The following is an 18,765-nucleotide window of genomic DNA, read 5'->3' on the forward strand; positions in this document are numbered from 1 at the left end:
AAGCTGGACCCCAGCTGAAAGCGCAAAGAGGGAAGAAGCTGTACACAGAAAACAGCTGTCTTCTGTATACCCCGCTTGGAGCACTGAGCGTTATACCAGCTGAGCACTCCAAGAAGAAAAGGAGCTGTATACAGAAGACCGTGCTCCTGCTGTCTTCTGTATACAGCGGGAGCCTTCATTTACACACTAATAGGCCCTTAAGTAGCTAATTAGCTACTTAAGAGCTTATGCAAAGTGAACACTCAAAACTGTCAAACCGTCATCTGAGCGATCATCTTTCCGTGTAAACGCACGCAACTATTATTGCTCAAAATTGCTTTTGAGTAAATTTGTAGTAATAATTGGTGTCTAAATGGGCCTTTACATTACATAGAACGCATTTAATTATGCACTTAGCATTAAAAAATCGAGTTGTGACCCCTTTACTTTTCCTATTTAAGACCTAAAGAAGGCTCCTGCCAAATTTGATGCTTGTACGACACTGGGAAGTTACATTACATAGGGGCGCACATACTTTTGCAATTAGCATTGCATAATCGAGTTGTGACCTTTACTTTTTCTATTTAGGACCTAAAGAATGGTTGTGCCAAATTTCAAGTTTGTACGACACCGGAAATTTAGGGAACTTGTCCATGCACACCAACACTGCTCATCAATACACAAGAATACATCGTCACATGCTCTATTTCTCTGCGTTCATACGCAGTGTGAACCCTGTACATTTATACGGGTTGCATATGATACGCTGCCCACTCTGCGCATGTCCGTGTGCATGTGACTCGCAGGCATGCGCAGTACCATACGCGATCTCTGCCAGCAGAGTGAATGGCTGGAGAGCCTTCATCAGTGGTATACCATTAACGAAGGCTCCGTGCAGACGATACACGTCTGGTTAGAGATGTGTATACCTGGCAATTTTAATATGACTGAGTAAAGGAAGATTACAAATTTTACTCTGTAAGCAAACGTGGATTACACTCTTTCCGTGCATGGAATTTCTTATTGCTAAAGCCCAGGAGCGGGGGCAGGTGAACCCGCTTGAGCAAGCAGTGGATCGTGAAACATACAAGAAGTGAGCAAGCTGACAGCACAGCACCATATTCAAGTGTTTGTGTGGCTGGAGGATGTGTGAAAAACACTGTGGCTTCAAGACCTGCAGAGTATTACACATACGCCTGTGGTCATGAGCCCTTACCCTTCTGGTTGGAACGTTTCTATTTTAAATACATTGTCTCTGTAGGAACTGAAAACGATTAGGGACAGTCGCTGGTACACGATCAATTGGAATGCTGGAGATAGAATTTGCGTCATTCCTATATTACAGTGCCTGCATAAGCTGTGCCCCTGGCATCATCTTTATACAAGATCGCAGAAAAGTGGAAAAAAGAAAGTTTCAGCTTCCCTCATGGAACTCCCTTCTCCTCCGGGATCTCCGCTGTGTCTGACAGCTGAGGACCCAACCTGCTCCTGGTTGATTGCAGGAACTTTAATCCCATGCCATCGCTCAGAATAAAAACCCAGGACCAAGAGCTGTGACTTTACAGCGCTTGGTCATTAAAGGGTTAACTACATGATACAGTAACTTTACCTGGGGACTGTGCTGGTTGGTCCTATGAGGGTTTGTTCCTGAGAGAAATTTCACAAGGACATGAAGGAGGTTTGGGTCTGACACTAGCAGCTGGGCAGTGTTTTCCTGAGCTCCAATAGTGCTGCTGGATCCAGCTATTTTGAAGTCTCCTGAAAATAGCCGGGAGGCTGGAAAAATCACCGGGGACCATGGTGATCGATCCCCAGTGCCATCATACCTGTTATCCAAAGGACAACGGCGATCGCGGAAGAGTGAGAAAAAAAAAGTCAAATAAAGTTAGTTTCAGCTCCCCTCGCGGATCTCACTTCTCCTCTGGGATCTCGGCTGTGTCTGACAGCTGAGGACCCGACCTGCTCCTGCTTGATTGCAGGAGCTTTAATCACGTACCATCCTTTTGCTATTGCTTGGAATGAAAGCCCAGGACCAAGTGCCGTAAATTTACCGCACTTGGTCCTTAACCCCTTCCTGCCCCATGACGTAAGGGTACGTCATGGGAGCGGGGTACTTCCCGCAAAATGACGTACCCTTACATCATGGGGATAGCGCGAGATCATAGCAGATCTCGTGCTATCCCACAGCGGAAGCGGGCTGTCACTAGTAGCCGGCTGCCCGCTGCAACAGCGGGGGGGCATCGGAGATGTGCCCCCCATTGTTAACCCCTTCCCTGCCGCGATCTAAGTAGATCGCGGCAGGGAAAGGGTTTACAGAGGGAGCGTGCTAGCGATGTTATCGCGAGAGCCCGGCTGGTTGCTTTGGCAACAGGACACCAGATACCGGCTTCCTGTATTGCCAAAGCCTGTGATCGCTATAGTAAGCAATAAGGCATGGCAGGAGAGAAGTCCTGCCATGGCTTATCGTAGCGATCTGCAGTGCTGCAGTAAAAGTCCCTCAGAGGGACACAGATTGTGTAAAAAAAAAAAAAAAAAAAAAAAGAGAAAAATAAAGCACAAAAAATAAAAAAGTTAAAAAAAAAAAGCTTAAAACCCCTTTTTTTAATGCTTTAAAAATCCCATATATTTGGTAACGACGCGTACAATACACTGAACATGCTCATTATCCTGCACGGCAAAAAGCGTTTAAAAAAAGCTAAAAAACTGAGGCAAAATGCTAATTTCGCAGGTCGTCTCCACTACAGCACCACCTGAGATCACCTTCCTCCTGATAGGACAGGAACACACAGAGTGTGCGTAGCCAAACTAGTCAAGGAGGAATCGGGGGGGATTCCTCGAGGACGTCAGGAAGCTTGTCCGAGAGGAAGTACGGTCAGTCCTGACGACTCCAAAAACGCCACCAACGGGGGCATCAGGGGCGAAACGCCAGAGGAAGGCGTATAGCCCAGAGGAGCACTCAGACTCTGAACAGAGTTCGGAATCAGAACCAGAAGAGCTGGTGCTCGAGGAGTCATCAGAAGAGGACTATAAAAAAAACCTCTTCCACAGAGAAAACCTAACGGAACTTATCAAATCCGTTAGAGCAACGCTAAAGATGGAAGAACCCAAGGAACCCCGCACCATACAAGACGAGGTCTTTGGGGGATTGGGGGAGAGGCGGAAGCATACCTTCCCGGTCCACAACAATATATCCAAACTGATACTTAACCCCTTAATGACATGGCCTATTTTGGCGTTGAGGACCAAGCGATTTTTTGGTATTTTTCCATCTCCATTTTTCAAAAGCCATAACTTTTTTATTTTTCCGTGGACGCGGCCGTGTAAGGGCTTGTTTTTTGCGTGGCGATCTGTAGTTTTTATCGGTGCCACTTTTGGGTATATAGACAATATCGTAAATTTTTTTTTTTTTTTTTTTTATGATAACAGGGAGAGAAAACGCATCAATTCTGCCATAGATTTATTTTTTTTTTTTTACAGCGTTAATCATGCAGCATAAATGACACACTAAAATTTTTCTGCGGGTCGGTACGGTAACAACGATACCAAAATTGTTATATTTTTTTTAGGTTTTTACACTTTTTTGCAATAAAACCCCCTTTTTTTGGAAATCTTTTTTTTTTCTCTATAGCTGCATTCAAAGTCCTGTAACTTTTTTATTTTTCTATGTACGGAGCTCTATGAGGGCTTATTTTTTGCGAGACGAGCTGTAGTTTTTATTGGTACCATTTTGGGAAATGTACGGCTTTTTTGATCACTTTTATTGCATTTTTTGTGAGGCAAAATGCTAAATATTAGCATTTTGCCTCTGTTTTTTAGCGTTTTTTTTTACGCTTTTTGTCGTACAAAATAAAAAGCGTGTTCAACTTTTTGTACACGTCGTTACGGACGCGTCAATACCCAATATGTGGGGTTTTAGTTTTTTTTCCCTTTTTTTATGCTAATATTAGAAAAAGCATAAAAAAGGGGTTTTTTACATTTTTTTTTTTACATTTTTATTTTTTTTACACTTTTCTTTTCTTTTTTTTAATACTATTTGAGTCCCTCTGAGGGACTTACATCACTGTGCCTATGATCGCTGTCATAAGGCATGGCAGAGCTACTGCTCTGCCATGCCTTATCGCTTGTACAGCGATAATAGGCACAGGCAATACAGGACGCCAGTGTCTGGCGTCCTGTTGCCATGGTGACAGGCCGGGCTCTCGCGATAACATCGCGAGTTCCGGCCGGAGACACACAGGGATCGCGATCCCTCTGTGAACTCTTTCCCTGCCGCGATCTACTTAGATCGCGGCAGGGAAGGGGTTAACAGCGGCGGGCGCATCTCCGATGCCCCCCCGCTGTTGGAGCGGGACGCCGGCTGTGACTGACAGCCGGCTCCCGCTGCGGGATAGCGCGGGATCACATGTGATCCCGTGCTATCTCCAGGACGTACCAGGTACGTCATGTTGCGGGAAGTACCAGGCTGCCATGACGTACCAGGTACGTCCAGGAGCGGGAAGGGGTTAAAGAGTGGAAGAAACCCGACACAGGATCCTTCTCCTCTAGGGGGGTTAAGAGACGCTACCCGTTTGAGGAGGGGGTATGCTCGAGCTGGGAAGAAATACCCACGGTGGATGTCCCAGTGGCTAAGGTGGCTAAAAGGACAACCTTGCCCTTTGAAGACGCCACACAACTGAGAGATCCAATGGATCGGAAGGCAGAGGGCCTATTAAGAAGATCCTGGGAGGCAGCCGCCAGTACGCTCAGACCAGGGGTCGCAGGCACATGTGTCGCTAGAACCCTGGGGGTATGGCTAGAGCAGCTGGAGCTGCATATCTCAAACAAAACACCGAGGGAACAAATTATAGACTCCCTCCCCATACTGAAAATGGCCACCAATTTTTTGGCAGACGCAGCGGCGGAGTCGGTGAAACTCTACAAAAACAACAGCCCTAACCAACTCTGCCAGAAGAGTTCTGTGGCTGAAGTCATGGTCAGGCGACCTGGCATCAAAAAATAAATTATGCTCGCTCCCTTTTCATGGCCAGTTCCTCTTCGGTCCGGATCTGGAAAAGATCCTAGAAAAGGCATCAGACAAAAGGAAAGGATTCCCGGAAGAGAAACAGTATAAAGGGAAGACCTTCTTCCGGGCCCCAGCACAGCAGCTGGAATCATATAGAGGCAAGGGCAAGACGGGCCCGCTAGAGCTACCCCAAGGGGGGCAGAGGGAGGAATTTCCTCTTTAACCCTCACCAGGGGGATCCAGCCAGGCAGAAGCCCTAACGCCATCCCAGTGGGGGCGAGGCTGCAGAGCTTCGTGGATCGATGGGCCTTAGTGTGCAGGAGCCCATGGATCCCGGAGATCCTGCAGCAGGGATACCGAATCGAACTGGTGTCCCTCCCCAGGAGAAGATATGTCACTACCAGAGGTCCAGCTCAACAACTGCACCCGCTCCAGCAGGCGGTTCGGGACCTACAACGTCTGAAAGCAGTGTCCTTTGTGCCACAGAGAGTTCGGACCTGGGGGCATTACTCCAGACTCTTCCTAATAGAAAAACCAGGGGGGGGGGGGGGGGGGGCTCACGCATGATAATAAATCTAAAACCCCTGAACATCTTTGTCAAATACCGGAAGTTCAGGATGGAATTAATCACTTCAGCAGCGAGGTTGATCCCCAAGGGAGCCTACATGGCATCGATCGACTTGAAGGATGCCTATTTCCATGTACCAATCCACAAGGACTCACGGAAATACCTAAGGTTCGCACTAGAGATGGGCAAGAGGACAAGACATCTCCAATTCAGATGCCTGCCCTTTGGAATCTCTTCGGCACCCCGCATTTGCACGAAAATCATGGCGGTGGTCACAGCCTACCTAAGGCAGAGGTCCATTCTCATAGTCCCCTACCTGGACGACATCTTAATTATAGCCGAGTCCAGAGAACTCCTAGCAGAAAACCTGGCAACGGTGCTCAACCTACTACAATTTTTAGGATGGATAATAAATTGGGAGAATTCCAGCCTAGACCCCAGCAGGGAGAAGGTGTTTCTAGGCATAACACTAGATTCAGAAGCTCAATGCTTTTTCCTCCCCGAGTCAAAAGCGCACAAGATCCGACAGATGGTAGAATCCTTCCTTCAAAGACTGTCATGCTCAATCCGGGAGGCTATGTCCCTCCTGGGAAGCCTAACATCATGCATCCCGGGGGTGGCATGGGCTCAGGCGCACACCAGATCTCTGCAAGCAGCAGTTCTCGCGGCATGGGACGGCAAGCAATCCTCGCTAGAGAGGAGAATGCAGATAAGGAACTCAGTGAAGGTATCCTTACGCTGGTGGACTTCCCCAGGGAATCTGCGAAGGGGGGTCCACTGGAGGCAGAATCCGGCCACGCAGGTCACGACCGACGCAAGCTCCTGGGGATGGGGGGCGCACGTCTGAGAAAAGCTCCTACAGGGTCCATGGCCGCAGGGAATGAAACACCAGTCCTCGAACTACAGAGAGTTACAGGCGATCTGGAAGGCCCTCCAGCACCTGGGGGACGCGGTAAAAAACCAGCACATAAGAGTGCTATCAGACAATATCACGGCAGTCGCCCATATTCGGCATCAGGGGGGCACGAGGTCGCCAGCTCTACAAAGCATCTGACAAAGACTCTTTCGCTGGGCGGAAGGCCGCATCCTCTCTTTATCGGCAGTACACTTGAAGGGATCCCTGAATCAGTGGGCAGACTTCCTCAGCCGAAGGCGGATAGACCCAGGGGAATGGTATCTATCCCAGGAGACATTCCAGATCATGACGGACATGTGGGGTCTCCCACAACTGGACCTATTCGCATCCAGACAAAACGCCAAAGTAGAGAAATTCTCCCTCAGACCGGAGGACCGGCCAACAGCAGTGGACGCCCTGAGCCAGGATTGGGGAGGAGAACTGGTGTACGCTTTCCCCCCAATTCCACTAATCCCAAGGGTACTGCAGCACTTCAGGTTACAGGCATGCACCCTGATCCTAGTGGCTCCCTTTTGGCCAAGGAGGAGCTGGTTCAGCCTTCTAAAGAACCTGAGCATCCAGGAGCCTGTCACCCTTCCTGCTCACGCGAGTCTTCTAACACAGGGGCCTCTGAACCATCCCAATATAAGCAGACTCCACTTGACAGCCTGGATACTGAAGAATCCATACTAAGAGGCAGAGGATTCTCAGACAAGGTAGTCAGGACGCTATTGGCAAGTAGAAAAGAGACAACAAACCGCATCTACCAAAAGATCTGGAAGAGGTTTATCTCTTGGAGACAGGGGAAGGACTCCTCGAGCAGCGGTGCTGACATCCCATTAATCCTGGACTTCCTGCAGGAGGGACTGGACATGGGCCTTTCCCCGAGCACCCTAAGGGTCCAGACGGCAGCCCTTAGCGCCCTATTCGACACTAAGCTAGCTGGAGATAGGTGGATCAGTAGATTCCTGACGGCGGCAGATAGGTTGCGACCTAGACCTACTAATATATGTCCAGGCTGGAACCTAAATTTGGTCTTAGGGACTATGTCGGCAGAACCCTTCGAACCAATTGAGAGGCTCTCAATAAGAACGCTCACAATTACAACAATTTTCCTAGTGGCCATTTCCTCAGCTAGACGGGTTAGCGAGCTACAAGCCCTATCCATCCGCCAACCGCTCCTCAAAATAACCGACACCAAATTAGTCTTCAAAACGGACCCGACCATCTTGCCTAAAGTAGTGTCTCCATTCCATAGGGCACAGAACATAGTAATCCCCTCGTTCTTTGATAACCCAAAAAACGAGAGAGAGAGCCCTAAATTGCTTAGACGTCAGGAGAGCGGTCCTGAAGTATATCGAGGCCACAGGTCGATGGAGGAAGGACGACAACCTGTTCGTCCAATTCTCAGGCCCTAAGAAGGGGAAAAAAGCAGCTAAAAGCTCTATAGCCCGGTGGATCTGCCTAGCCATTAGCGAATCATATAGGACCCTGGGGAAAGAGGCCCCTGCGGCTCTTAAAGCCCACTCCACGAGGGCAGTAGCGACTTCATGGGCCGAGCATAGCTCGGCATCTGTGGAACAAATATGCAAGGCAGCAGTGTGGAAGAAGCCACACACTTTTGTCAGACATTATAGGGTAAAAGTGCAACTTGATGAGGACATGACCTTCGGTCGTAAAGTCCTCTCGGCGGCAATCCCACCCTAAAAATAGCTTTAGTTGGTACTAGAGATGAGCGAGCGTACTCGGAAAAGCACAACTCGCTCGAGTAATTTGCTTTATCCGAGTATTGCTGTGCTCGTCCCTGAAGATTCGGGTGCCGGCCGGATCTTTCTCTCCCTCTCTCCCGCCCGCTCTCCCCTGCTCCCCGCTGCGACTCACCTGTCAGCCGCAGTGGCACCCGAATCTTCAGGGACGAGCACAGCGATACTCGGATAAAGCAAATTACTCGAGCGGGTAGTGCTTTTCCGAGTACGCTCGCTCATCTCTAGTTGGTACGTCTCAGGTGGTGCTGTCGTGGAGACGACCTGGGGAAAGGGTCATTATACCTACCCGATAATCGGGTTTCCAGGAGTCTCCACGACAGCACCACCTGAGATCGCCTTCCTCCTGATAGGACAGGAACACACTGAGGGGTTAAAATCTCCCCCCCCCCCCCCGCCTCCCTTCCTCAGTGTATTTTAACGAAACTGCCAGGGTAGGAGCTAAGTTAAATTTCTTTACCTATCTGGTATATGTAAAATTTTATAATATATATATATATATATATATATATATAATAAAATTTTACATATACCAGATAGGTAAAGAAATTTAACTTAGCTCCTACCCTGGCAGTTTCGTTAAAATACACTGAGGAAGGGAGGCGTGGGGGAGATTTTAACCTCTCGGTGTGTTCCTGTCCTATCAGGAGGAAGGCGATCTCAGGTGGTGCTGTTGTGGAGACTCCTGGAAACCCGATTATCGGGTAGGTATAATCACCCTTTTTTAGCATTTTGACTCCCAAAAAACGCAAGTGATAAAAAAAAAAAAACAAACAAAAAACTGTGTGTACGCCAAAATGGTACCAATAAAGACTACAGCTCGTCTCGCAAGAAATAAGCCCTCAGAGAGCTCCGTCCATAGCAAAATAAAAAAGCTATAGGACTTTGAATGCAGTTAGTTTAGAAAAAAATAATTTCCAAAAAAAGGGTTTTTATTGTGGAAAAACCTAAAAAAAAAATATATATAAGAATTTTGGTATCGTTGTAACCGTACCGTCCCGCAGAAAATGTAGTGTGTCGTTTATGCTGCATAATTAACGCTTTAAAAAAAAATAAAAAAATAAAAATCTATGGCAGAATTGATGCGTTTTCTCTCCCTACGATCATAAATAAAAAGTTTTACAATGTAGTCTATGTAATCAGAAATGGTACCAATAAAAACTACAGTTCGCCACGCAAAAAACAAGCCATTATACAGCCACGTCGACGGAAAAATAAAAAAGTTATGGCTTTTGAAAAATGGAGATGAAAAAATACCAAAAATCGTTTGGTCCTCAACGCCAAAATAGGCCATGTCATTAAGGGGTTGAAAGGTTAACTACGTCAGTGTAACTTTACCTGGGGACTGTGCTGGTTGGTCCCATGAGGGTTTGTTCCTGAGAGAAACTTCACAAGGACATGAAGGAGGTTTGGGTCTGACACTAACAGCTGGGCAGTGTTTTCCTGAGCTCCAATAGTGCTGCTGGGTCCAGCTAAAAATAAAAGCAGGTGATAAAATTGAATTACACAAAAATGTCCACACTAGTGGTTACATTGTTATCACCATCTCCTCAAATTATAATGACAGATTAATGACCCTAAAAAGCATGAAATCAAGAAGTGGCATAAACAGTTAACAAGACTGGAACAACAGTCTTCAATAGATCAGTAGTAGATCTCACGGGCATCAAACGGGAGAAAGAACAGATCTCGGCATTACACAGTGGGCCAGAATTCCTATAACAGTGGTCAAAAATCCAAAAAAAAATCAAGTTGGCGCTCATTACTGTGTGTTAATAAAGATGAGGGGATAGTCTGTTCCGATGGGCAGAGTCAGGTTTTTTTCCCAATCACCACTCGTCTGATGCAATCGTTTCAAGTCGCATCTTGTTCTTATATTTCTGATTGTGAATCTGCTGTTTTTATTCTTTGTTTTGCATGATCTCTGTGTATTAAGTTTTTTTGTTTTATATAAGAAGTGATTACTGAAAATAGCTAATTAAGGTATAGATTTCAGAATTCTGTTTATTAGTTTGCTATTAAAATTATCCGTTTTTTAAAAACTAGGGGGTAAGTGGACCTAAAAATAAGAGCTCTTTCAATATGGATACTTACAAAATTAGTCTAGGACTAGTCCGGCGCTTTTCTTATTAAAATAACCATTCATATGTATAGAAAATGATACTGTAATTTATTTTTGCTGATCCTAGCATAATACAGAGTTATAATATACGTTCTCCGATAAGGACGATGGTTCAAATGTACCAGATAATGCCCCAAATGCGGATTTGTCTACGCCGCGCAGTACTGAACATTGTTCAACTTTTAAGGTATGCTGGCCCACTGTGCATTGTAAAGACAAGGCTAGACCAGAGGCATTTATGGAAGACACAACAGTATAGACCGCTAAGCAGAAGACGGAACACGGACAGAAGCCATGTTTATAGACTGAAGTTTGCACCTCCGGTCTCAGTTTACCTAATTAAAGTCATTGGTTCTGTTTGAATGCGATTTTCGGCAATTTAAAAGCAACCGAGGGATGAAGAGACTCAGCCAAAACGCTGCGTCCCGCTACCCAAAAGAATGGAGGAGCAACTGTGCAAATACACTGCAGTACTTATGTTGCAAACATACAAAGTTACAGCTTTTATTACAGCCCAGATCTGCAGTCACAGCTGTGGGGTTTGCAGCTTTCTTAAAAAATAAATAAAAATTGGTCTAAGTAGGATAAACCATAGCAAAGGCACTACTTTATGTCCTCAACTCTATTCACGCTAGTACCATCTGGACCCCCATTCTATGGATCAGCAATATGGGTTCTTATACTCAGAATAGGGGATAACTTTATATCTTGGAACAACCCCAGCAAGGAAAATTGGTTAAAATACATTCTGAAAAAAGGCCAAGTCTGCAATCTGTGCGCACACTACTTACAGTTCAGTTGCATGTTTGTCATAAGAGTGAGGCTATGAAGCACAAGGCACCATGTCCGAAGTAAAGTATTTGGATGCCAGGCCAAGACTGTTAAAAAACTTGTTATAGAAGCTGAAAATAAAAGAAACATTAGGATAATTAGCAGATCAGAAGACCTTCCCTTTCCCCAACAAGTGATCTAAAATGCAACACACAAGTGTAGTAAAGGTTAACTTGACATGTAACACATTAGGATTTTTGTGCCACAGGCTGTTTATCCTTTCAATTGCTTTAGGCAATTGGATATAATTGCGTACTTGCTGCGTGCCGCGCGACTGACATATGGGTGGCACACAGCGCATGGCGCTTGTGTGTAGCCACCCATTACAGTATCAACAAAAAAGAGTAACTTATTTTTCTGACAATGTTACAATGATGATGGCCAAGATGAAACAAAATGATCACAATGCTGATAATGTTGAGAGGAATCTGAAAAGACCTTCTTAAACCGAATTAAGTTGTGAAGAACCAATAGGAAAGATAGGAATCTAATTACCACCCATAAGACACCTACACTATGCTCCAATTCATAATAAAGGAGTGGTCCAGTTGTAAACCATTGATGGACTATTCTTAAGATGGCTACTGAAAGAGGAGAGGAAAAATAAGAGGGAGCGGAGCATGTACTTGGGAGCTCAAAGTCTATAAACCAGAGTCTTGGTTCGGGAATTTTAAATCTCTCCTCCCTTTAATCTATATATGGGAGTGAGCGGGCTCAATTCCTGATGAGTCTGAGAGGGTGCTACAAAACGTCACACCTACCCAGGAGGACATACAACTACATAAGGCATGATATATTAACTCCTTAAGGATGCAGCCCTTTTTTCCCCCCATTTTCGTTATTTCCTCCCCCCTTTTTTAAAATCATAACTCCTTTATTTATCCATCGGTGTAGCTGTATGAGTGCTTGTTTTTTGCGGGCCAAGTTTAGTTTTTCAATGGTACTATTTATTGTACCATAGAATGTTCTAAAAACTTTTAAAAAGTTTAAGTGGAGTAAAATGGAAAAAAACATTCCGCCATCTTTGCGCGTCTTGTTTCTACGGCGCACAAACTGCAACAAAAATGACATGATTACTTTATTCTATGGATCAGTACGATTACCACGACACCAAACTTGTAGAGTTTTTTTTTTACGATTATTTTTTTTTTTCAAACGACATTTCATTTTTTAAAAATTATTTTCTGTCGCCATCATCTGCGCACAATAGCTTTTCTATTTCTCCGTCGACAGTTGTGTGGGGCTAATTTTTTGCGAAACATCCTGTAGTTTACGTTGATAACATTTCAGAATACATACGACTTTTTGATCGCTTTTTATTGCATTTTTTCTGGGAGACCGGGTGACCGAAAAAGGATTTTTGGTATAACTTCCCATAAAATCACTTTCTCATCACGTTCATTGGCGGACACAGCCACAGCCTTGGGTATAGCTAGTACTGCTAGGAGGCAACACTAAGCACAACGAGTTTCCTCCTCCTACTAGCTATACCCCTCTTGCAGGCACCAAGCTGATCAGTTTTGCATTCAAGCAGTAGGAGCAGCCCAGTAAGAGTACAACATAATAATTTACCAATCTGCAATCAGCATAAACACTATGATACGTATATTAACACCATATGTGACCACAGAAGAACAAAAGTTCCAAACAGGAAAACAGGGTAACCACAACATGGGTTATACCAAAAGTCCTTATTTCTTGTCCGTATTATTGGGGAACACAGCCAAGATCTTGGGACATTCCAGAGCAGTCCCACAAAAGGGGAGGGTTACTTATGAATAAGACCCATTCAGTCAGTGAACGGCTGGCTGCAAGATCCTGCGACCGAGGGAGGCGTCCGCTGATGCAAAAGTAAGCACCCTATAAAATTTGGAAAAGGTATGCGGTGAGGACCACGTCGCTGCCCTGCACACCTGGAGGGACAAAGCTCCATGATGAACTGCCCAGGAAGCCTCCACCACCCGCATTATATGTGCAGCCACATGAAATGGAGGAGACTGTCCCTAAGCGTGGTAGGCCTTGGCCACTGCCATACGTATCCATTTGGAGATGGTCACTTTGGATGCTGCAGATCGGCAACACGGTCCTCCCGGGACAAAGATTCCACCTGCTGAAAGTAATTGGTTCTAGAAACATACATCCGTTGGGCTCGTACCAGGTCTAGCCGATGCAAAGCCCGTTCCCTCGTATGAGCTGGCGAAGGGCAAAATGATGGGAGTGTAATGTCCTCATTGAGGTGGAAAGAGGATACCACCTTTGGCAGGAACGAAGGGACCGGACGCAATACCACCTTGTCCTGATGGAAAGCCAGAGAGGGGGGTTCGACTGACAGCGCGGCTTGCTCAGAAACTCAGCGTATTGATGTGATTGCCACGAGGAAAGCCACCTTGCAGGACAAGAGTCGTAACGGTACCTCCTTCAGTGGTTCAAATGGATGAGCTTAAAGGGCGTCCAGGACAAGATTCAAATCCCAAGCAGGTGTGGGTGAACGGTACGGAGGAGCCGCATGGGAAACCCCCTGAAGAAAGGTGCAGTTTGCAGACTTGGCGGCTAGCGGCCTCTGGTAAAGAAAAGACAGGGCCAACACTTGACCTTTCAGGGAACTCAACTTCAGACCCATGTCCAATCCCGCTTGTAGGAAGGACAAGACATGGGCCAGAGAGAAACGCATCAGATGTAAACGACGTTCTTCACACCAGATGAAAATACGTTTCCAGACCAGACGGTAAATTTTAGACGACGAGAGCTTTCTTGCCTTAATCATGGTTTGAATGACCGGCTTCGTAAAGCGCGTGCCCTTAGAACTGCGGCTTCAACAGCCATGCCATCAAATGAAGCAACCTTAAAGGGGTTGTCCCGCGCCGCAACGTTTTTTGGTTTTTTTTGCATAGGCCCCCCGTTCAGCGCAGGACAAACCCAAGGGATGTGTTGAAATTAAAAAAAAAAATTTTTACTTACCCGAATCCCCTGTCTGCAACTTCTTCCTTCTTTTCCTCCAAGATGGCCGCCGGGATCTTCACCCACGATGCACCGCGGGTCTTCTCCCATGGTGCACCGTGGGCTCTGTGCGGTCCATTGCCGATTCCAGCCTCCTGATTGGCTGGAATCGGCACACGTGACGGGGGCGGAGCTACGCAATGACGCTTAGAAGGGGGCGGAGCCAGTACGCCACTCGTGCCCGGACCGACCAGAAGGGAGAAGACCCTTCTGTGCAAGCGCGTCTAATCGGGCGATTAGACGCTGAAATTAGACGGAGCCATGGAGACGGGGACGCCAGCAACGGAGCAGGTAAGTGAATAACTTCTGTATGGCTCACATTTAATGCACGATGTATATTATAAAGTGCATTAATATGGCCATACAGAAGTGCTTAACCCCACTTGCTTTTGCGAGACAACCCCTTTAAATTCGGGTGGAAGAGTGGACCCTGCAAGAGTAAATCCTCTTGCTCCGGTAATTGCCACGGTGTGTCAACGAGTAGATCCACAAGGTTTGTGTACTACGCTCTCTGTGGCCGGTCCGGCGCTATGAGGATTGCCGGATGACCCTCCATCCTGATCTTCTTGAGCACTCTCGGTATGAGTGGGAAGGGTGGACAAATGTATGGGAGGTGGAACTCCGACCATGGGATCACCAGTGCATCCACTGCCAGTGCCTGAGGATCCTGAGACCTGGCCAGGAAACGCTGCACCTTGCAGTTGATTCTGGATGCCATCATGTCCACGTCAGGCTGGCCCCAGTGGTCAGATATCCCCCAGAACACCTCACGATGCAACTCCCACTATCTCGGGTCGGTAGTTACCTGGCTGAGAAAATCTGCGATCCAGTTTTCTACCCCTGGTATGCAGACTGTCGAGATTGCTGGCAGATTCAGTTTGGCCCAGCTGAGTATCCTTGATACCTCGTCCATAGCTTATATCCTTCATGTTCCACCTTGGTGGCTCATGTACGCGACCGCCGACTCAAACTGGCTGACCCCCGAGCTGCTATGTAAAGTGTTACAGTGATCAAAATATCGCCCGCAGCTCCAGGACATTGATTGGAAGGCTAGCTTCCTGCATGGATAGGTTCCTTAAAGTCCCTCCCCAGCCAGAAAGGCTGGCATCCGTGGTCAGCATTAGCCACTGACAGGGAAGCAATAAACGTCTGCCCTGAGACCTGTTGGGGGTCTAGCCACCATAGAAGCGAGAGCCAGGTCTGGGGTGAAACGAAGATCCGCTGGTCAAGAAAATGCGATGACCTGTTCCAATGCGAGAGAATAAGCCGCTAAAGCGGCCTTGAGTGAAATTTAGCAAGGGAATTGCCTCGAACGATGACACCATCAAGCCCAGGACCCTCATGCAGTGCCGAATGGAAACAGTTGGTGTGTGTTTGTGTTGAAGATGAAAGCGAGGAACTCCAGCCTCTGCGCTGGAGTCAGACGTGACTTGCTGTAGTTTATGATCCAGCCGAACCTTTTTAAGGTTTGTAGTGTTATCCGGAGGGCTTTCCAGGTTATCCACCTAAAACAGGGCCTTTACCAGTATGTCGTCCAGGTATGGGATGGCGACGATACCCCTGGCAAGGAGTAGAGCAATCACTGCTGCAAGTACCTTTATAAACACTCAGGGTGCCATGGACAACCCGAAAGGCAGAGCCACGAACTGATAGTGATCTCCCTGAATCTTGAATCGGAGAAACCTCTGATGGGACTCCCATATAGGAATGTGGAGATATGTGTCCTTGATGTCGATTGAAGAAAGAAACTTTCCTGACTCCATGGATGCAAATACCGATCTCAGAGATTCCATGCGAAAATGCCTTGCTCTGACATAACGATTCAGCAGTTTCAAGTCGAGTACGGGTCTGACTTTGCTGTCCTTCTTGTGGACCACAAACAGGTTTGAATAAAAACCCTGACCGTGCTGAAACCGTGGAACCTGAGCGAGGGGGTGGTCGACTGCCAGGATAAGTTGTAATGCCTTTTTCTGGTGCCCTTTGGAGCCTTGATCTGAAAAAATGCTCCAGGGAAAGCGTTGCAAACTATATGACGTAGCCAGAGGAAACTATCTCCTATACCCAAGAATCGGACAAGTGAGCCAGCCACGTGTCCCTGAATAGCGAGAGCCGGTCCCCCACATTGGCGTGATGGGGTGGGGGGCTGACCTTCACGCGGAAAAGTTTGCACCTACCGACTTGGACGAACAGGGGTGGGGTCGCCAGGACATCTTAGTTTTGAAGGCTGGTTACCTTTTCTGCTCCAGCCGAGTTTTCTTGCCTTGCATCCATTGTGCGTAGGAGGTGCGTGGACTGGAGCGGCGAAAGGACCGGAAATGTTTTCTTTAGTGGAGCCTTTGCTCTTTTACCCCTGTTCTGAGGAAGGAACATGCTGTTTCCGCCTGTCGCGTCTTTAATCGGTTTGTCCAGTTTGGCCCCAAAGAGTCTGTTGCGAACAAACGGAAGCTTCGTTTGAGCGAGAGTGTTCCAGTTCCGAATGGCTGCTATCTCAGGACACTGGGATAGAGCACCCCTGAGCCTCTGAAGTAGAGGGCAGGGATGCGGACGACTGGTGGGACCGAGAGGATCTAGCTCTCATACGTGGGCCACTGTGGGAGAACTCCCTGGACCAAGGGGATCTACGTCTTTTGCGTGATCTACCACGTGACTTCTCCCGAGGGGAATGCTCTCCGTCCGAACGCAGCCTGCGTAAAATAGCTGATGTGTTAGCCAGCCCGAAGACTGCCGCAGCAAGGGAGCGTGCCCATTCGTGTTTAATTGCCTGATCGACTGGAGTGTCAGGGGGAAAGGAAATGGTCGCCACTGGAGCCTGCCGAGTTAGGCGGCAGTTCGCACAGCGGGGTTCACACTTACCGCAGGGGAATACTGCATTAGAGTGAGCACAAGCGTAAAAGCTGGCTCTGCCTGTAGCTTGTCCAGAACCTTCTGGTCTGGGTTCGAACATCGTGTTGGTACAATACTGCGCACAGAAGTACTGGGGTGTATTGCTGCAAGTGGTAGCTGCAGGAGAGGTACAGCGCAGGGGAAGTTGCCTCAGGCAGAGCTTACCCAATCCAAAAAAGACTGCCGGATCCCAGCTGGAGCTTCTGGGTTGCAGAAAGCAGAGCTTCTCCAATGCAGACACAGCAGGCTTGTGCACACACGTCTGTGCTGGCTGTGATGCAGGAAAAAAGCAAACAATGGAAGGAGAAGGGAGGGGGGTGTGGGGCCAGGCACTGCCAGCACCAGAACGTAGGATAGATGGCCTTGTATCCCAAGTGCCTTCCTTCCAAGATTCCAACACTCACCATCGTGGGCGTGGCCTAAAGGCCAGGCCCGAGCCTAGATTAATTCTTCCACTGGGCCTGCTGCAAAAAAGGGAACCAGCGTAAACTGCCTCCACAATGCGCCGCCAGGCCTACTGACCTGGCCCAGCCGCGGGCATGCCACAAGTTCACCGCCGGCTGCCGCAGCACCCGGAGAGGGTTAGGCCCTAAAAGAAGCCTGGGCCTAAATTTTATACAGCGCCCAGCCGGTTGGACCACCAAGCAGGCAGCACTGCGGCCGCAACTAACCTGGTGGGAGACTTTGATTCGACACGGGACTCACTGGATAGGAAATCCAGAGCACAGAGGAGAAGCCCCAACTAGGCCTGAAAAGCCGGGGGCTAAAGTAGAGATGCCGAGGCAGCAGTTCGCAGCCGCTGCGGCCCACACCACTACCACTGCCACACCACAGGTGGCCCCCGATGCGGGGCTCGCTAGAGCTGCCCTCTTGACCGCTGTAAGAAGGCCCAGGTAGGCCCGAAACACCGGGGGCTAGAGTAAATAGGCCGTGGCCTCCGTCCCCACCTGCAGAGCTTCATACCAGTGGGGACAGCTGGCAAAGTTAGACCAGGAACCAGCCGCAGGCCTGGTCATGACGGGAAAAAACCCAACCTTCTATGTAGGAGGAAGGGGAGAGGAGATGGAGGATAGGGGTTATACTTACCTAACACCACTCTTGCAGGTCCAGTATAGACCTTCCTCGGTTATGTCCATCTCCAGCATGTCAGTCCATCTCCAGCAGTGTTCCTCACCGCACTCGCTGTCTTAAACGATTGGAGTTGCTCCAGGGTGGGGAACACTATGGCCAGGGGGGCAAAGATCCTTTGCACAAGGGCATGCTCAAGCCACCCTTTTTTTTTACCTTGGGTCGGGCGTAAACAGCATGGTGGAGACACTGTAGTGTTCGCCCTTCCAGTGGGTGGACAGGAAGGCCAGGGAAAAAAGCTCTGGTCTTCCCGTATTCCCACAATCTTTGTCTTTTCCGTAAGACCTAAAAACTCATCAGCTTGGTGCCTGCAGGAAGGGTGTAGCTAGTAGGAGGAGTTAACACTTTGTGCTTAGTGTCACCTCCTAGTGGCAGCAGCTATACCCAATGTCTTAGCCATGTCCCCCAAATGATACGGAAGAGAAAGTGCATTTCTGGCATTCTTAATTTTTTATTTTGACTTTTTTACGTTTACCGGGCGGAGTAAATAATGCGCTACTTAATTGATTAAACTTTTATGGTCGAGGCGATACCAAATATGTATTTTTGTTTTAAGATTTAGATTTTTTTTTAAATATAGATATGGCAAAAGGGGAG

The 18,765-nt window shown here is 47.7% G+C and overlaps 1 protein-coding gene across 5 annotated transcripts in view; it reads right to left on the reverse strand.

Moving 5' to 3' along the window:
- The window catches only part of BIRC6 (baculoviral IAP repeat containing 6), a 240,121-nt gene that overhangs the window by 135,768 nt on the left and 85,588 nt on the right, over positions 1 to 18,765 (reverse strand). For all 5 annotated transcript variants that reach the window (XM_066595893.1, XM_066595891.1, XM_066595890.1 and 2 more), the window contains 2 exons: positions 11,121 to 11,231; positions 9,546 to 9,679 (listed from right to left, as the gene is read on the reverse strand). In XM_066595893.1, coding sequence (XP_066451990.1) covers positions 9,546 to 9,679; positions 11,121 to 11,231 — 245 coding nt within the window. The remainder of the gene's footprint in view (positions 1 to 9,545; positions 9,680 to 11,120; positions 11,232 to 18,765) is intronic.

The sequence above is a fragment of the Eleutherodactylus coqui genome, chromosome 3 (assembly GCF_035609145.1).
Source record: "Eleutherodactylus coqui strain aEleCoq1 chromosome 3, aEleCoq1.hap1, whole genome shotgun sequence".
Taxonomy (NCBI): Eukaryota; Metazoa; Chordata; class Amphibia; order Anura; family Eleutherodactylidae; genus Eleutherodactylus; species Eleutherodactylus coqui.